Here is a 19,008-nt window from a genome sequence, read left to right on the forward strand (position 1 = left end):
AGAAAATAAATGTTGGTGCTAAGGATATCCATAGTTGGGACATGGTGTACAAGCGCACTCAACCAGTGAGGAGTTCTGAAATGTAATGGCCAATCATAGATGAACAAGATGCGCTGAAGACTGAAGAAGCTTCAGTAGAAAAAGGTTGACCTTCAGATTGTAGAAAATGCATATTTCGATGTCTAAAGGAGTTGACAATCCATTATAGCTTTTCAGATCAGAAGAACTATGGAACATGTGTAGGAATAAATGTATTTACATTTTCTACACTGGAATATTTTCTCCTGTAAATTCTGTAAAGCTCTCATATAACGTATGTTTCAGCTACTGAAATCACTCTTTTCTGCAGTAGGGAAGCAATAAAGATCATAAGTCTAGAATTAGGAATTTTCTCCAAGAAGGAGGGCATTACAGTACATTTTCTATTTTCCTCAATTTGACATGCTACTATCCTAGGCAAAGTGCAAACTGAAAAAGGCAGACCTGCAAAGGGACTTGCAGTTTTTTTCCCATCCACAGATCTGGTTTCTTGAGGCTGGGGGTTATGCTAACACTTGTGCCAAAGTCTGGGAGACCTCTTACAATAACTCTGATAACACTAGGGTATAGGCACACTTTGATATATTTCATTATCTGTAGCCCATTTTCAGCCATATTTCTAAATGTTAGACTTTGAATTTAAGGAACACTGTGCCATGATGATTTAGAGTGGCTCCTCCCAAATAGATAGGCAGTTGTTACTTACAAGCATATATTGTAAATCAACTTATTTTTAAAAAATGTCATCCAATGGTGGGGAGACTGTGCTAATGTCATAGCTAGTGACTGTAAAATCATGCACATTCATCCTCACAAAACACATCTCTACTGCAACTGGTAGTTTTTATTTTCTGCATATTTGCTGCATGCACACCACACAAAACATATGCTAATGTTCATGTTTTGTGGTATCATCATAGATTTTCTTTTCCTCATATTGTATAATTCTACTTTGAAGATGTTTGCTTTTCCATCAGTATCTGTTACTATCATCCTGAACCTTGTCAACCTATATTTTCACATTGCAAGTTAGGCTTTCTCTTATGTTATGTTTTATAAATATATTTGTTTTAGTTTTTTGTGTTCGTTTTTTTCAGATTTTTCTGCATTGTTGATTTGTTTATTTTCAATGGACATTTAGTTTATGTAGTCTGTTTTTATAATCCCTGCTGTTTATTTATACCTGTTATGGTAAATGCCATGGAGCTGCGTGGTAAATTTACAAGTGTGCTATTGATTGAATAGGCATAATATTTGTAAGAAATGTGGTTATTGGTAGAGAGGGGTTGAAGCCCCATCTGAGCAACAGCTACGGTCTTTGTCTGGGTGAACCACAAAAGTTATTAAATGTAACTGGCACTTAACCCTCAAGTAGCTTGGCACAAACAGTCATGCTTAACTTGGAGGTAATGTGTAAAGAATGAATGCCACTCACAAGCAGTAATAAACTAAAACCACAGCACAGCAAAAATCCCAAACCAATTTAGAAAAATAGAAGACATTTCAATAAATAAAATGACACCAGAATGATAAAACACCAATCATTAATATTCAAATAATTTTTTTATTGAGATTAGCTGCTAAAGGCACAAAGCACCACACGTGGGCATCTGATCACACTAGAATGGGGAAAAGTCATGAGTTCAGGCCAACTACGTTGAAGCTCAGGTCAGATGTTCGTGAGGAGCTCAAACTTGAGGATGTTTGTAAGGAGCTCTAACTTAAGGATTTTCACTTTTTCTTCTTTGGATGAGTTCTCACCGATACCAGCTGAGTGGCAGGACCGTTGGGGCACCTCATAGTGATCAGGATTTGGGGAGTAGCCAGAAAATTAAAATGACTCTTACTTTGAACCAAACCTCTGATGCCACCAAGCAAGGCAGGCTTGTAAGCCCCAATCTCCCTATCTCTTCCATTAAAGAATCGCTCCATTATTCCTTTTTTCCCCTTCCATCCACCCACTGATACCCACCACTTCATCTTCACATTCTCTTAAGCATTCATTCTTTCATCAATCATTCAATCTTTCACCATTCCATCCATCTGTTCAGACATCCATCATTTATCTTGCATACATCGATACATCTATACATCCATACTTTGGCTTATCCATCCATCAAGAAAGCCTTTCATTCATCAGTTCAGCCCTTTGCCTATCCATTCATCCATCATCCATCCTCTCTGACTTCCATTTACTTTGTCATCCATACTCTCAGATTTCCATTTACTATGCCATCCATCCGCTCAAATTGCCAATTACTCTGCTATCCTTTCGCCCACCCATCCGTCCTCTCAGATTACCAGTTACTCTGCTATCCATCCTCTCAGATTCCTATTTACATTTCCATCCTTTCAATACATCCACCCATCCATCCTCAGATTTCCAGTTACAGTGCCATCCTTTCACCCATTCATCCATCCTCTCAGATTTAAATTGATCCTGCCATATTTTCATCCATCCAGAACCATGCTGTCTCAACCATGATCGCGTCTTTACCACGCATGCCTTTACCATGTAATTTTGTGGTAAAGACATGATTGGTAATGGGACATGTGTGGTAAAGATCACACCCCTACCCCCAGCCCTAAAAATTGACCCTATGTCCTAAAAACTACCCCACGCCTGAAAACCTTTTCTCTACACCTGTAAACTACCTGACCCCCCCTCCCTGAGGCCTAAAATTGGCCGAATACGGAAAGCAGTTCCTTTCGCACCATCCTGCGCTTAAAAAACTGTCTCCATGCCCTGAAAACTGTCCCCATGCCCCAACAACCCTAAAAGATTTTAAGCCTCAGAGCGGTGGGGGAGGAAAGGCTGGGGTCACCCTCCACGCCCAGAGACATAAAAACTGACCCTAACAACTGTAAACTACCCCATACCAGCCCCCTCTGTCCTGAGGCATAAATCCGAGCCCCCTGCCCTATAAACAACCCTGACCCCCCGAGCCCTAAAAAGTACCCGCACCATGAAAAACAACCCCCAAAACCCCCTGCTTCGCTTACCCGACCGCATCCTCTCCCGATACTTACTCTTCCTGCCCACCCATCCCAGCATCTAGACCGTGCGTGGTTAAGGCAAGCGTGGTTCGACTTGCTGAGAAACAGCATGTCTGGATCAGCCCGCGTTGTTAAGGCTGTGTACCCATATTTACATTTACACTGTCATCTTTTCATTCACCCATCCATCCTCTCAGATTTTCTTTTTCTCTGACATCCCTTCACCCACCCACCCACCCATCCATCTTCTCAGATTTACATTTACTTTGCTATTCATACACACAGATTTTCATTTACACTGTCATCCCTTCAATCCACATGCCTATCCATCCTCAGATTTCCAGTTACTCTGCCATCCTTTCACTCATTCATTCATCCATCCTCACAGATTTGCAATTTACCCTGCCATACCTTCAGCCATCCATCCATCTCAGATCTCAATCATTTACTCTGCAGTCTTTTCATCCACCTGTTCATGCTCTCAGATTTCCATTTACTCTGCTACCCATCCCTTCAGATTTCCATTTACCCTGCCATCCTTTCATCCACCCATCTATCCATCCTATCACCCACTTCCTCAGTCATCCAACCTTTCATCCCTCCATACTTTTACCCACCCACCCATCCATCTTTTCACCTACCCGTCTTTTACCCACTTACCCATAACCTTATACCCACTCACTCTTTCACCCTTCCACCCAAACCTTTTCCCGATCATACTTTTCACCCACACATACATCCTTTTACTCATCCATCCTTCCATTCTTTCATCAGCCATCATTTCACCCACTCATCCTTCCATTCTTTCATCTACCCATCCTTTCACCCACTCATCCATCTATCCTTTGATCCACCCATCCTTTCACCCACTCATTCATCCTTTCACCCACTCATCTTTCACTTACGCATGCATCCACTCATCCAGCTTCTTTCCCCTTTTCTATCAGCTTATCTTTCTTTCTTCCTTTCAGCAATAATTAGAAGTTGCAGGTAAGGGGTCCATAAGAATCCTAGTCCTGCTGTAGCTGGTTAAGCAGGTAGGTTCACAATGCCCCTGATCAGGACACACTCCAGCAGAGGCCAGCAATGGGGCTAAGGGAGGTCCAGTTGCAGTAGATCAGCTTGGCATTTGCAGGGAGGCCTCTAAAGCTTGTTGTTTCCCTGTAGCTCACACAGTGTATCAGCCAACTGATACTTGGAGCCACTCTGGTTAGCCTGGGATGAAAGCAAGCAGGTCCAATAGTTTTTATCAGATAGCAAGGCAATCCTTCAAGCAGCTGGGTGGCCTCTGGCAGCAGGACAACTGTTGTGCTGTAACTTCCCAGGTCCAAAAGTGTTCTGATGAGTGGCTATGGAGGTGCAATATTTATACCTGGTGGCAACCCTTGTGTATTGGCCCTTCCTGACCTACCCCACCTCTGGTTCTTGAAAGTTCTTCCCCTGTCAAGGCTCCAAACTGTCTGGGGATGACAAAAGGCAAGGCAGGCCTGGTGTCGGATTCCTTTGTGTGTGCAGGGCGCAAAGCTCTTTGAATTGTAAGTAGGGCCCAGTCATCTTTCCATGAAGGGCCATCCTGTCCACACCTAAACCTCCTTTCTGTTACTGTCTGGAGGCAATACCCCAACAGCAGAACCATTCATAGACCCAGGACACTGCCAGAAGGCACAGATGGTTGGGAAAAAAAAATATCAACTTTCTGAAAGTGACCTTTCCAGAACTGTAACTTAAAATCATATTTTACCCTTCAAGAGGGTTTAAATTACAATTCATTTGAGTATAAGCAGTATATCTCTATCTTATCCTAATCTAAAGTTAGTGCATTTTAGTTGTAATAAGGTAACCCGGTGTTAGTAACTGAAGAGATAGGCTTTATAACAGTGAAAATCTACTTTAGAAGCTGTTCACTTCAGGATATGTAAATCTTAAGTACACATATCCTACTTTTCAAATACAATGCACTCTGCCCTATGTGTCTTTAGGCTCTACCTTAGGGGTGACTTAAAAGTACTAAAACTGAAGGTTTAGGCCTGGCAAAAGGTTGATTTTGCCAGTTCGAAATGTGCCTTTAAGTCCGCACTACAGGCTGCAGTGGCAGCCTGAGGCGTATTTTATTTTAAACGGCTAGTTTAGTGGGTGGCACAATGAGTGCTGTTGCCGACTTGTAGCACCTAATTTACAGGCCCTAGGTAAAGTAGTACCAATTACTAGGGACCTAAAAGTAAATTAAATGTACCAGTCAGGTGTAAGCCTATTGTACCAGGTTTTATGGAGCGAGCACAAGCACTTTACCACTGGTTAGCAGTCCTAATGCCAACAAAAACAGGTCCAGTAACAGTAGGCAAGAAACTGGGGCTAAACCTGCAAATAGTGCCGGGTACAGCAATGTTTTTTGCCATTAGAAGTACACTTAATTTTCTTGCCATTCAGAAGTACATTGCTTGGATTCTGGTTTAAGCCATTGATTTTGTTGCTGGATTTATGATAATGCTCAGTGATACTCGTAATAAAGAAGTAAATATTGTTTTTACTTCATAGAGCAGAATTTAAAAATAATAAGTACTCATTTCCTTCTCAATTTATTGAAAATGTCATTAAAATGAATCTATTCTAATATATCGAACACTGAAAAGATGTCTGAGATTGTTCAATAGAGCTATTAAACAATTGATACATATATCACCAATCCACTTTAGCAAGCGTGCTCCGAAGATGTGGTTCTGGATACACATCATCTAAATTAATAAGCTTGCAGTAGATAATGAACTTCTTAGCTATGAAGATGTTTTGCAAAATGTATATCAGAAATGTGCACTGTGTGCAGTAACATATTCTGACCTACTTAATATAAACGGTAGTCCAGCACGGAAAATAATGGAATTTCATATGATTTCCCACTGTTTGCAGTAGATTGTATGGCTGAAAATCCTACTTTCTACAAGTTTTAAGGAACTGCATCCATAATGAGAATTTAAAATTTTCACATGCCAATATGTGGCACATATCTTGAGATTGTGACAAAACTTTGTTTGCCATTCATGTTTCAGATGTTATAGCATAATATGTTTTGCTATTGGTGACCTCTTTAAGTAACAGTCTGTTTTTTGATTTTCTCACAGTGCCACTCTCTTAGCTTTCTTGGTTGAACTTCTGAAAAGTTCAGTTGCAATGCAAGAACAGATGCTTGGTGGAAAAGGGTTTTTAGTCATTGGTTACCTTCTTGAAAAGGTAAGTTTAATTATTTGCTTCAATATCAAGACCAACCACACCTCAGCAGAGAGTTTTGCACTTCCATAGGAATCATGATGTAATGTTCTTTTTAGATTTGTTTTGCAGCAATAATTAAATATATCTGATGTGTGTCATTTTCATATTTTATGTGAATCCAGTGATCGTATTCATGTATTGCACTGCCAAATTCCATACTGTCAGTTTCAAATTTAGCTGCAGTCATTGAGGTTCTTAACGTATATATTTGCCAATCGTTTTTATAAGGTGGTTTCTATCTCTTAAGTGTTGATTTAGTTAAATTCAAAGATCCACCATTAGTTAGAAATACTGTGTAAGGTCATTTATAGACTCAATGAATGGACCTTGTAAATTACTTAAATTTGCAAATACATTCAAAGTATGCCATACTGATCATCTTATCTGCCTTACATACAAGTTTCCATTCTCGCACAGCACACATTCTGCCATTCCCTGTCATTGTTTTGCTTTTAGCCTAAATTCTTATCAGTAGTGTTTGTTCATTCCTTCAGAACCTTTTCCATTTACATTATGTATAAAATACTACGGTTTGTTTTGTATATTGTTTAGAAACCTTGAGTTATGTTAATTGTTTTTGGCTAACAGTAGGACTTAAATACTTTCCTAAAATAGCCACATCCTATAATGATGTATGACACCATCTGTGCATTTCTTCAGTTCTCTGTTCCACTTCCTCACTTCTCAAGAATATGTATCTGTTAAAATAGGCAGCAATATTTTTCTTGTAAACCTTGACTTTAAGGCAGCGAGGTTCCTAAATCAAAAGAGGCAAATAGTTCCTCAGTGTTCCAGTCTGCATTTAATATAAGCAGACAAATGCTTCTAAAGTATACCCACTTCCATTTGGTTGCACATTGGAGAGGCAGCTTAATGTATTTCCTTCCCCCTACCCTTAGTGAAGGGAGGGAGTAGTAAATAAGCCAGCCGCACAAATCCCCAAACCTAACCCTTTCATACTGCTTTAACTGACACCAACATTTCTTTGGTAATGGTTTGTTTAATTAGGGTCTGATTTTATATAGCTAGGCATTTCTCTCTTTGGTAGCATGGACAATGTAAAGGTCTAATCCTGCAAAGGTGCTTTGGATTTACAAAACAACAAGCACAATTCAACACTTAATAATGAAAGAACACCAGGACCAGACAATGGTAACAGTAAGATTATTAAAATAGTTCTCACTACAATATTGCAGATGGAGGTAGAAACAATGGGATAAGATAGAGGTTAACCGAGTAGTAGCATCAAAGGTTCAAGCCCTAGAATAAGGGACCTTAAAGTCTAGGGAATACGATAATCTTCAGGAATATCCCCAGTGGCATTATGGGAACAAGGCTTATGTTTCACTGGCTGTGTCAGAGAAAGTCTCCACATATTTACATGGACTTAACTGAATATCCTTGTTAAAGCGTCTTGAGTTGGAAAATCGTCTCTAGGTTGAGGCTGGTGCTATTAGAGCCGAAATATGATGTGGTGTCATTGAGAAGGTATGGGTGTCTAGACCTAAAATGACTGTTTGTTGTAGAGGATGCAATCAGAAATTCTGAAACATTGGAGATAGTACAGGAAGTGGTCATCTTTGATGTTCGAAAATAAGTGATCATCAGATCAGTAGAGTTTTTGTGGTAGTAGTTCTTCAAATAAACAGTCTACTTGGTGGAAACTAGTTCGATAGAGGCGCAAGAGAAACATTCTTATTAGGTTCTTCAACAGCCTGAGGCCAAATCAGGGTGCTAGGTTGTTGTCTTCATGTTGTTGCCTCTCCTGGCTCGTTGTTTTGTATGTGCAAAAATCTTTGAGTGCTCCCTGGTTCATATGCTCTCTCTTGCCTATGATCCTCAAGTTGCTTATGCCGAAACTCGTAGCCCTTGAAGAAAATGTGGTCTACGTATGGTAAATTTCCCTAAAAGACAATATTCTTGGCATGCTGTGAGTCTTAAGAAACTTCTTAGTCCGTAGCTCACATTTGTCATTCTTACAAGACAATCTACCTAGATTGTTGGATCTTGTTTTATGCTGCTCAATACTAATCCTAGCTTAATCTAATAATGGGCAAAATTGAGACTTAATGAACTTTTAAAATGCCTTACAGAGTGTAATATACTTGTCTAGCTGATTTCCATTATATAATATTGGGGTAGTAATAAGCAACAGATGCCGCCCTAAATCCACCTGGAACCAGGGGCAATAAAACAACTGTTCAATTATATATAACCAGTTATTATATGTAGACCAATGGCAGATACCCATAAGCACATAAGTGGTGACATAGGCCATAAAAAGTGTTTGCATACAAAGCATTTAATGCATCAGGACTGTGCTTAATGCTCGGGTGATCCCACAGTAAATGAGAATTAGAAAACAATAAGGTGTGTATATTACAGGCAGGCAGTGGAAGAATAGATATTTCTTTGTTGCTGCCACCGCTTGAGTCATAAATCAATGAATCTGTATCGGCACACTGACTCCCGCAGTGTGGCCTCACTACTTTTTTGCTTTTGAGTAAAATTACAAATGGTCTGCATATAATTGAATTTTTTTTTATTATATATATATATATATATATCCAACCAAATCCAGGACCCAACATTGGACAGGCCACTCGGAAGCTGTTTGCCAGACATCATCTTTATTGCAGCATGCTCGTGAAGCTTGGAACAGGTAGACACTCTCAATCAAATATAAGTGCCAAACGCGTTTCGAGAGTCCGCAGGCTCTCTTCGTCAGTGGCTTGGTAAGTAGAATGAAGCAGCAGCATAGTACGTTTTCTAAGTAATTAGCACCTGCCCTCCTTTGGGCGTGGCCTCACACGGCCTTCTGGGCGCTGTAGTTTCAAAGTTATTAGATCCAAGTGGATGCGCCCTTCATAAGCATTATACATATTAAAATCCCAAGTGGGTGAGAGTGACGCATTCTGACCTCGTCTCACCCCGCTTTGTTGCTGCAACAAGGTGCGGGAACGCACGCACGCCTGGATAGCGTCCGCTCCCCTTCCGCCTGTTGAATGCTGTAACCAATGTTCGTAACAGCCAGGTTGAAAATCTTTCAAAGGGCCGAGTCCGCGACTTTGGAAGCCGCTATAAATCCAACCAAATCCAGGACCCAACATTGGACAGGCCACTCGGAAGCTGTTTGCCAGACATCATCTTTATTGCAGCATGCTCGTGAAGCTTGGAACAGGTAGACACTCTCAATCAAATATAAGTGCCAAACGCGTTTCGAGAGTCCGCAGGCTCTCTTCGTCAGTGGTTTGGTAAGTAGAATGAAGCAGCAGCATAGTACGTTTTCTAAGTAATTAGCACCTGCCCTCCTTTGGGCGTGGCCTCACACGGCCTTCTGGGCGCTGTAGTTTCAAAGTTATTAGATCCAAGTGGATGCGCCCTTCATAAGCATTATACATATTAAAATCCCAAGTGGGTGAGAGTGACGCATTCTGACCTCGTCTCACCCCGCTTTGTTGCTGCAACAAGGTGCGGGAACGCACGCACGCCTGGATAGCGTCCGCTCCCCTTCCGCCTGTTGAATGCTGTAACCAATGTTCGTAACAGCCAGGTTGAAAATCTTTCAAAGGGCCGAGTCCGCGACTTTGGAAGCCGCTATAAATCCAACCAAATCCAGGACCCAACATTGGACAGGCCACTCGGAAGCTGTTTGCCAGACATCATCTTTATTGCAGCATGCTCGTGAAGCTTGGAACAGGTATATATATATGTGTGTAACCACAATTCACCCTTCGCAGGGCGAATAAACAGGACGAACTCGCGTGCAACAACGATTTTACTCTTTTTTATTGAATTATTTAGCCTTCAGATAGAGTCTTGGCAAACAAAAAGCAAACACAGATCAACGCGTTTCGGGAGTCCACGGGGTTTCTGCAATCTTATGAAGATGGATGATCATCCATCTTCATATGATTGCAGAAACCCCGTGTCCCGCCGCCGGAAGTCGAGAGCCCTGTTGATTCATATTGGACAGGGAGTTATTTTAAATCTTGCGTCATCAATTCTATTTGGAACCAACAAGGAGGTTACCCCCAATAAGATCCCCATATCAGGAGGATTGCGCATTTTCAGTACCGAGCTACCTAGTCCATCCATGGTTTAAGTAATCTAAAGGTTCCGGACGGCGGGATTAATCTATATTCCTTTTATTATTCAGGAAACCGAAAACCCAAGACCTGTAACTTAACAGCATTTAGCAGTGGAGACCCAATTTAAGAGTCTATCCTGAACATCTTAGTGTTACCTCTTGGAAATAATATACTAGCGTTTGACCTATACTAATCCGTGCCATTGAGCCGTACCATAAACTACTGTGGCTGCTCCAGAAGAAGGCGCTGGTCGCCCAAACGCGCGTAGAGTACTAATTCGCCACTTTGTCCCCACCCTTTCTTTAAAAATGTTCTATATGTATTTTCATATGTAATGTGATTTATATATCGTGTGTATCTCTTTTTGTGTAAATTATACTTTTTAACATGCGTTTTAACTCTGAAATGTGATATTGTATTTTGACACTTTTTATTTTTAATAAACTGCTGAATCTTCAAAAAAGTAATGTTGTAGCTTAGTTCCCTTCCAATTATTTATCCATATATTGATTTGCTTCTCCATGGTTGCCTAGATTGTTACATATCAATTGCTTACTCTTTCCCTGGTCTAGGAACTTTATTTCTATGAACACAGGGGGTCCTTGTTAAATATACGCCAATGGTGAGCAAAGCATTACACTTATCACCCGTGCATGGGATCACCACAAGTGCCCGAAGAAACATTAATTTTTTCCTGTTTTTTTTTGCTCCAGTTGAGCCATTTACAATTCCCTGTTTTTTTTTTCTCCCCATAAAAAATATAAAACTGTTCAGAAAAGCCAAAAAAAGTAAAACATGTTCAAAAAAACAATACAAAAAATATAAAACAACAAAAAGAATAAAATAACAGTTCTTTTTAGAACTACCTCTAATTTATACCGGGGCGTGCTTATAGATATATATATTTTTTTGAACCTAAATTACTCAAAATCCTCTGGAGCACATATCTTGAGACATAGCAAAGGCACATCGGGCTACCAGTCCCTACAATTTTGCCAAGTTTCGTGGGAATCCATTCAGCCGTTCGGGCTAAAAGTGAGTCCAACCGCCCTATGGAAATTAACATGGGGAAAACACGTTTTGGGACCCCCCTTTTTATCTCGGCCTCCGCTTAACGAATCCCCCCCAAACTTTCAGGGAAGGAGCGGAGCGGGCCATCTAATTTGAGAAATTCGCGAAAATTCGTCTACCGGCGTAAAAGTTATTCCCAATAGAATGTTGCGGATTTCCTATGGAAACTAGGTCCTAACTATAACTACCTACTGGCGACCGCCAGTAGGTATATATATATATATATATATATATATATATATATATATATATATATATATTCCATGCAACTCCTCCATTACTAGGGAGCCCTCGACTCGGCAGGGTGGCTTCAAACGGAAAATGGACCACCAATCATCATATTAGAGCGAAAGAAATCCCCTTTTGTTCTAATATAAATATATCATAAATATATCATATATATATATATATTATCATGCTTAGCTTACGAAAGGAGAACTCAGCATATGAAAACATTTGTGATCATATTGAGAATAGATTGCTATGATATGGTCTATTTTCTGCAATATCTGTCATCAAGAAATGTTTTTTTCCCACTCGGCAAACATGGGCCTAGATTTTGCATCATAAAAATAGAAACGCGGGAACGTTTTGTTTCTGTTGTAGCCAAAAGGAACTAGTGCAAGTGCATTTGATATACGATTGGTTTATAGTATTTTGACAGACATTGCTCATAAGGGTGTGTTAAAAAATGGTGCATCTATCTCCTAAGCAGTTTTTGCACTCAATGATTTAGCCCTGTTTTAGAAGGCTCAAATTATGCCCTCGTCTGCCTTGTGCACAAGAGCTAATTTGTCTAATGAGTAAAACTAATTTAGCAGTGTTAATGCTCAAATAACACCGTCTGATTTAGGTCAGTTCATTCCATTTTAAAAGATTACAGTTCTCCTTGGTCACCATCTGTTCTTCTGTACCAGATTTCGGTTTGTCACATTATGCTACAGTGTAACTTGTCGCCTTGTCAGCAATCTGCATTGACACCAACTTCTTTCAGTCCTGTGGCTGATGTTGCAGCAGGTAATTTCTCTAAATGCAGAAAAGACACATTCTACAGGGCCAAAGGATATTTTCTGCTATTTATTTCAGTATCTGTACATTGAGAATTGTAATTCATCTGGGGCACAGTCAAGTAACGGGCATCCAATCCCATACAGATTTTATTCCAAATTTAACATTTCAGAGTTGTGCCGAGGTACAGAGTGTAGAGATGCTAGATTATGTATTACTTTAATCTGCAGGAAATTCTTCTAACAGTAAAGAGAGGTAGGTGACATTTATTTGACTCTTATCCGTATAAAAATTTCTTTTTGTAAATACTGATATTTGTTTGAGATTGGCAATTGTGCAGTGTACACCCTCAAGTCAACCACTGTAAATGAACTGGCAATGATGCATTTAGCTTCTTCCATAATTTAGGACACAGTCAATGAAGCTGAAGTTCATTTCTGCCAAGAGAAGTGGGTAGAAATCACATTTCAGCAGAATTGAACTTCGAAGGAAACTTGATATACAATAGAGAGCAACACATTCATTCGTGGTATGCATTACTACAGGCATCCATGACCTTGTCTCCTTATCATACACAGCCTCAGGAGTCAATCACAGTTAACCATCCTCCCCACAACAGATGCTACTTCTGAAAATAGAAGTGCAGTGCTCTGTCCTGTGCTTACTGCAGGCTCGCTTACAACTTGCTTTCCAAAGTGGTCACCAGAGGCTGCCTATGAAAATATTGGAACCTGCTAATCTGGCCATCTTTTACAGAGCAAGTTTGAAAAGAAGAGTCTGCAAGGGCCCTGATCCTATTAACCACAGTGTTCCTGGAAATCAGAGAAAGCATTGAGCCCTGCCTGAGCTGGAAACCCCTCATGATGATCACCAAGATGCCTCATGATTATTTCCTTTTGAGCAGCCTCCTTTACTTCTTATGTGTGTCTACTGCTCCTTATTGCCCTTCCCCAGTCCAGCCTGTATTTATTCCTTTGGTCTCCTTTCTTGTTGGGCTTCACTTCATTTCTTCCCTATCCCTGACCTTTCATGCCAGTTTGCCTGTGCCTCTTTGTTCTCCCCATTTCATCACACCATGCTCCAACTCTTTTTGTCCAGGAGCAAGACCGCACTGGGAACCCAAAGAAGCCCTGGCAATTTTGTCGGACCAGCCTCAGGGGAGTGCAAGTGTGAAGCAGTCTGCTGCTTTTGTTACTGGGGGGTCAATATTGCAGCTCTTCTGCAAAACCTGCCTCCAGTAACATAACTAGCTCCCACCGCTGCAAAACCAGCTCCCACCCTTCCAGCCTCCTGGGGAAACCCTTGATGCCCTCTACGGCCAGTCCGACCTTGTCCAGGACTGCTCCTTCTCCTATCTTTTTTTGTATCATGACATTGTCCTCCTCCCAATCTCCCTCCTTTTTTTCTCACTCCTCTTCCTAACCTTGGTCCTCAATCCAGTTCATCATTTTTTGCGCACCATTCCTAACCAGCCTTATGTAACTCAGCTGTTGTCCTTCTCCAGTTGTCCTTCTCCAGTAGGAACAGTCGAGCCCTAAATGCTAAGCCAGGCTGACTGTAAAAGGAAACACAACAAACCCAAGGACTATTTTGGCTAATTTGAGCCTTGTCAGTAGGGTGCAGCTCGAGTGCTATGGCACAGTGAGCATAGCCCATGCCCATGGCACCTCTGGCCTTACAATGAGGAAAACAAAAAAGTGATGGGTGGATTGCTTGAATTCATGTCTCCTACTGGTAATCTGGGCCACAATCCAGGGCACCCTTTCTTGCCCATCAGACAGAAACCAGACATACCCAAATCAGGTCTGATCCTCCTCCAATAGGAACAGTCCAGCTGAACTGCTAGGCAGGTTCCCTCTGAATGGGAATGCAAACGAGTGGACTACTGAGAGATCTGGTGAAGACATTTGAGTTGCGCAGGGCCAAAAATGTCTGGTAGAAAACATGTTATGTTATGTTATGTTAACATTTTGGTTAAGCGCAACAGCTGCCCCAGCAAAGAGGCGTCCCGGCGCTGAGGATCAACAAGTGCCATACCAATAGAGGAGAAAGGGCAGGGATAGGAAATCCTAAAGAGGGGGGAACAGATGGGTCTTAACGGCTTTCCGGAAGGCAGACAGATTTTCCAAAGAGCGAATGTTCAATGGCAAGGAGTTCCAGAGCTTAGCTCCCAAAACCCTGAAAGAGCGACCGCCAATACGGCAGAGCTTTGTGCGGGGTACAGTCACTAGGTGTTGGCCTAATGAGCGCAAACTGCGCTGTGGCACATAAGGTGTCAGAAGCGGGCTCAGAAGTTCTGGGCATCTGGATTTAAGGATCTTAAATGCCAGGGTGTGGGTTTTAAACTGAATACGAGATTCGATGGGGAGCCAATGCAGCTTTCGAATGGTAGCTCTGACAGAGCATCTGCGGGGAAGACCCACCAAGGATCTTGCCGCCGAATTCTGAACTTGTTGCAATCGCGCTATTTCCGCTTTGTTGGCGCCCAGAAATAAAACACTGGCGTAGTCCAAACGAGAGAGGATCGTAGATTGTACAACGAGTTGCCGGACTTTGGAGTCAAAGAATTTGAGTATCGGGTTAAGACTCCTCAGCAGACCCACACAGGTGGCTGCCACTTTTTTAGAGTGGGTCTGGAAGCTGAGCGAGGAGTCTATCCAGACTCCCAAGTTTTTAACCAGGGATTTAGGCGGTGGTATGGTGCCCAACGAAGAGGGCCACCAGTGCTCGTTCCAATGGCCAGTATTCTTCCCAACAAGCAGCACCTCCGTCTTGCCTGCATTAAGCTGCAGACAATTGTCCGTCATCCACTGGGCTACTGCAGCCAGCCCACTCCTAAATCTCGAGGCCGAAGTGGAAGGCCCTTCGGTGAGAGTGATGACCAGCTGCGTGTCATCTGCATATGACACCAGCGTAAGGTCCCACTCTTTAGCCACTACGGCATGTGGCTGCACGTAGAGATTAAAAAGGGATGGGCTAAGTGCAGAGCCCTGAGGGACTCCTTGGCCGATGGGATGGGACTGGGAGAGATACGGGGGAGCTGACACCCGGAAGGATCTGTCCTTCAAGAATGAGCAGAACCATTCCAGGGCAGAGCCGGTAATCCCTACTGTCGCCAGACGATGTAACAGAATGTCATGTGAGACCGTATCAAAGGCTGCACTGAGATCTAACAGAATCAGCGCAGCACTCTGACCGGCATCAAGCTTTGTCCGGAGATGTTCGGTCGTGGACAGTAGGGCAGACTCAGTACTTTGTCCCGGCCTGAACCCATTTTGTGATGGGTCCAGGATATTATTTTGATGCATATATTGGGACAGCACGTTGTTTACATGGGCCTCCGCAAGTTTAGACACCCATGGGAGCAGCGAAATGGGCCTGAAGTTTTCTAGTTTGTAGGGGTCCAGAGTGGCCTTTTTAATAATGGGGGAAACCCATGCTTGTTTCCAGACAGTCAGGACACTAGCCGAAGAAAAATAAAGATTGAGTATAGAGGCCAGAGTTGGTAGAAAGTATACTAATGACTCAATGAATTGAGCCGGCCTCATGGGATCTGCAGGAGAGCCAGATTTGACTTTCCTGCAGAGTTTAGCCAAGTCATCGTACGAGATTTCTGGTATATGCGTCAGCGTGGTGTCACCAGTGTTGGATCTCCAACACTGGTGACACCACGCTGACGCATATACCCAACATCCAACATCTCCAACATCTTTTACTTTTTGATTCTGCCTGATTATCTTTGATCATTCAGCCTTCAGTGCATGGAAAGATCTAATGGCATAATAGCATTGCAGCACTTCTGCCTTGTGTTATACCAGTTGTTAATGGCCCTCTCCCTTGTTGTTTACTATCCCCTGCAGCTCGGGTCTATCCCTCAGATTCAGGGCCAATAAAAATTGGTATGGCCCTTGGTCATGGTCTGTAATGTTGTAGTAAACTCCACTCTTTCTAGCAGAAAACTTCAGCATATTTGGTGACAAACCGTTAGCATTACCAAATTGTAAAATTGCGTCCAGGATATGGCCAGAAAAGAAGCTTTTTCATGTTACTTATTCTGGTTCTGGAACAAGAGCTTATTACATATAGTAGTTGCCTCATCTTATCTCTGCTTTTGAATAGAGCTGAGAATAACATGAGTTAAAGGACCGGCATGGATGGCCCCTATGACAGAATTAACAAGATTTCCTATTTCTGGATACATTTGTAGAACGTCCTCTTTCACATTCCCCGTTATCATTATGTCTGTACCGAGCTCCCTACGAGGAGTGTACTATGGAAATATATACCTTTAATTACCCGGTAAAACATTGCCACTAAACCAGAATTTGTTTTAACCAAGTTATCTCTAATGAGAGAACAATGAGTGAAAACCTTTTTCTTACCTATAAATATCTTGCGAAAGTTAGCATCTACTGAACTTGTGCACACAAATGCTAATAATTTTTCCATCATGCTTGTGCATCCGTTTCCCTGAAGTGCCAGGACTTTATCTGAAGAACAGTGCCGCATTTCTTCCACACATTCATTGTTTTAGCTAATACAAGGTAGTAGTGGAATACATGTATCCAATCTCAACCCTTCAGTTCCCTTTCATGCTATCTGTCAACAGTGCTTGTAGTGCATTACAAAAAAACATGGGAACTGTGATGCTGCATGTAATGGGGGCATTGACAGTGAGCGTGGAGACGTGGTCAAAGGTGTGGCTATAAAAGCAAAATATTTTGAAAGGGTTTTTTTAGTCTTTTACCTTCAGGTAGCTACATATAAAATAATGTGCAGTGTCAATGAAAAATAGATACAAGATAATGTAATCAGTGGGAAATGCACTATAGTACATTATTAAATCTCTGTTAGTTAATGCACTGCAGAGGTCTGTCTGTGTAATCAGAGAGCCACAGTACTGAATCTTGGTTGATGCAGTGGAGAGTAGTGACTTGTGTATTTTTAGTCCTAACAAGGTTTCAGACTGTGACAGAAAACACTATACACACGCAAGTCATTTTAAACTTGCATTATGTACCGTATAAGATAGACTGCCACCAGCCCTGTTTTAGCAAGGGGAATTCTATAACTTGGCCTTAGACCTATAAGACTTGGAGACTCAATTCATACCGACGCCGTCTACAGATTTTACCCGAGAAGGCCAAACTGAAAGAGGGACTCTTGAACTACCGAGGACCGTTGAAGCAGCCATTGTTAATTCTATTGATTTGCCATCTAGCTCCCAATGACTCTCACCAAAAGGAACAACATCTCAAAAATCCCAGCGTTTATCAGCCAAGTCTCCTTTAATTAGCTTCCCATGCAAATGAAAACTTTGGACTTGAGAATGCTAGCTTTTCCTTCAACAATGAGCCTGCAGCCTTAAACAAGCATGACCCTCCTACTTCTTCTCACCATATTGGTAGTTTTTAAGAGCACCCACTGACTTTTGGTTCTGTGAAGTGTCCTTCAGAAGCCCAAAAGAAACCAGAAGCATCGAACTCAGGGCAGTTTTCGGTTGACTCATGGGACTTTGCAGGTTTCAAATCTGAATTTTCGAATAGCGAAGGGGCCTTTTTATTGATGCTTTTGATGTTTGCTTGCTACAAGAGGCTTGGATAACTTCTTGTGTATTTAAACCAACATATGGAAGTTTTGAAATTGCGGCTAAAAACTCTTTCCATTGTACAGTAAAGGAAATTGCTAGCTCATGTGCTTATCTTAAAGTTATTTTTACTCAACGGTTAAGCTGTATTGTTGTTTGGTCTATATAACAATGGTATAAATGAATGGTATTTAGTTCAAAGAGATTTCATAGGTGCAGAATAATTCTGGGTGCCAATGTCCTGGAAAGAGTGAAGGACATGGATTACCCTGGCATTTGGTTGTCTGGCTCTAATAGAATGGGCACGCAAATTGTAAAGAGCAAGCTTCTGCTAAAACACAGGGCATGTGCCATAGTTATATTCTCCAGGGGGGTTATGAGATGTTCAGTTTTCCGCTCACTGGAGTACTATAGAACACATGCCCTTAACGCAGCAATTTATGGAGCTGAATTGTGGGGCCACTGTGAAATTGAAGATCTCGTACCCACAGAGAACACTTTTATAAGATCGTTGTTAAGGCTGCCACAGGGTACCCCTCTTTTACCCCTGTGCTTAGACTTAGCCTTGTAACCCATAAGCAAGTTCGCCAGATTGAAACCAATTTTATATGGGGTTAGAGTCTTTTCTGCTAAAGGACTAGACCATTTTAGAGCAGCTCTGCATGATGTTATTAGTAGACAACAAGCATTTAAGATCCCGTGTTTTATTTATATGATAAAGTCATTAGTAAACTTGGGTTGGGAGAATTTTGGTCAAATGCAACATCTACCCCCTCTAATGCCTCTTCGATAGTGAAAAATAGTTTTTGGCGCTGTACCCAGGTAAAAAAGAGTTAAATCCTCTTCAATGGGGAGCTTAACAAACTATTGTTTAAATATGAAGTTTGATTATAAATCAAAGGAATTTTGAGACTGTCTTCAATCTCAACTTTCTAGAAAATTGTGCGTGAA

General features: G+C 41.6%; 1 protein-coding gene across 7 annotated transcripts in view; it reads left to right on the forward strand.

The window, feature by feature from the left end:
• Positions 1 to 19,008, forward strand: part of NBEA (neurobeachin) — a 1,787,704-nt gene that overhangs the window by 501,602 nt on the left and 1,267,094 nt on the right. For all 7 annotated transcript variants that reach the window (XM_078657170.1, XM_078657173.1, XM_078657172.1 and 4 more), the window contains exon 11: positions 6,153 to 6,261. In XM_078657170.1, coding sequence (XP_078513296.1) covers positions 6,153 to 6,261 — 109 coding nt within the window. The remainder of the gene's footprint in view (positions 1 to 6,152; positions 6,262 to 19,008) is intronic.

Source organism: Lissotriton helveticus, chromosome 8 (genome assembly GCF_964261635.1).
Source record: "Lissotriton helveticus chromosome 8, aLisHel1.1, whole genome shotgun sequence".
Lineage (NCBI taxonomy): Eukaryota > Metazoa > Chordata > Amphibia > Caudata > Salamandridae > Lissotriton > Lissotriton helveticus.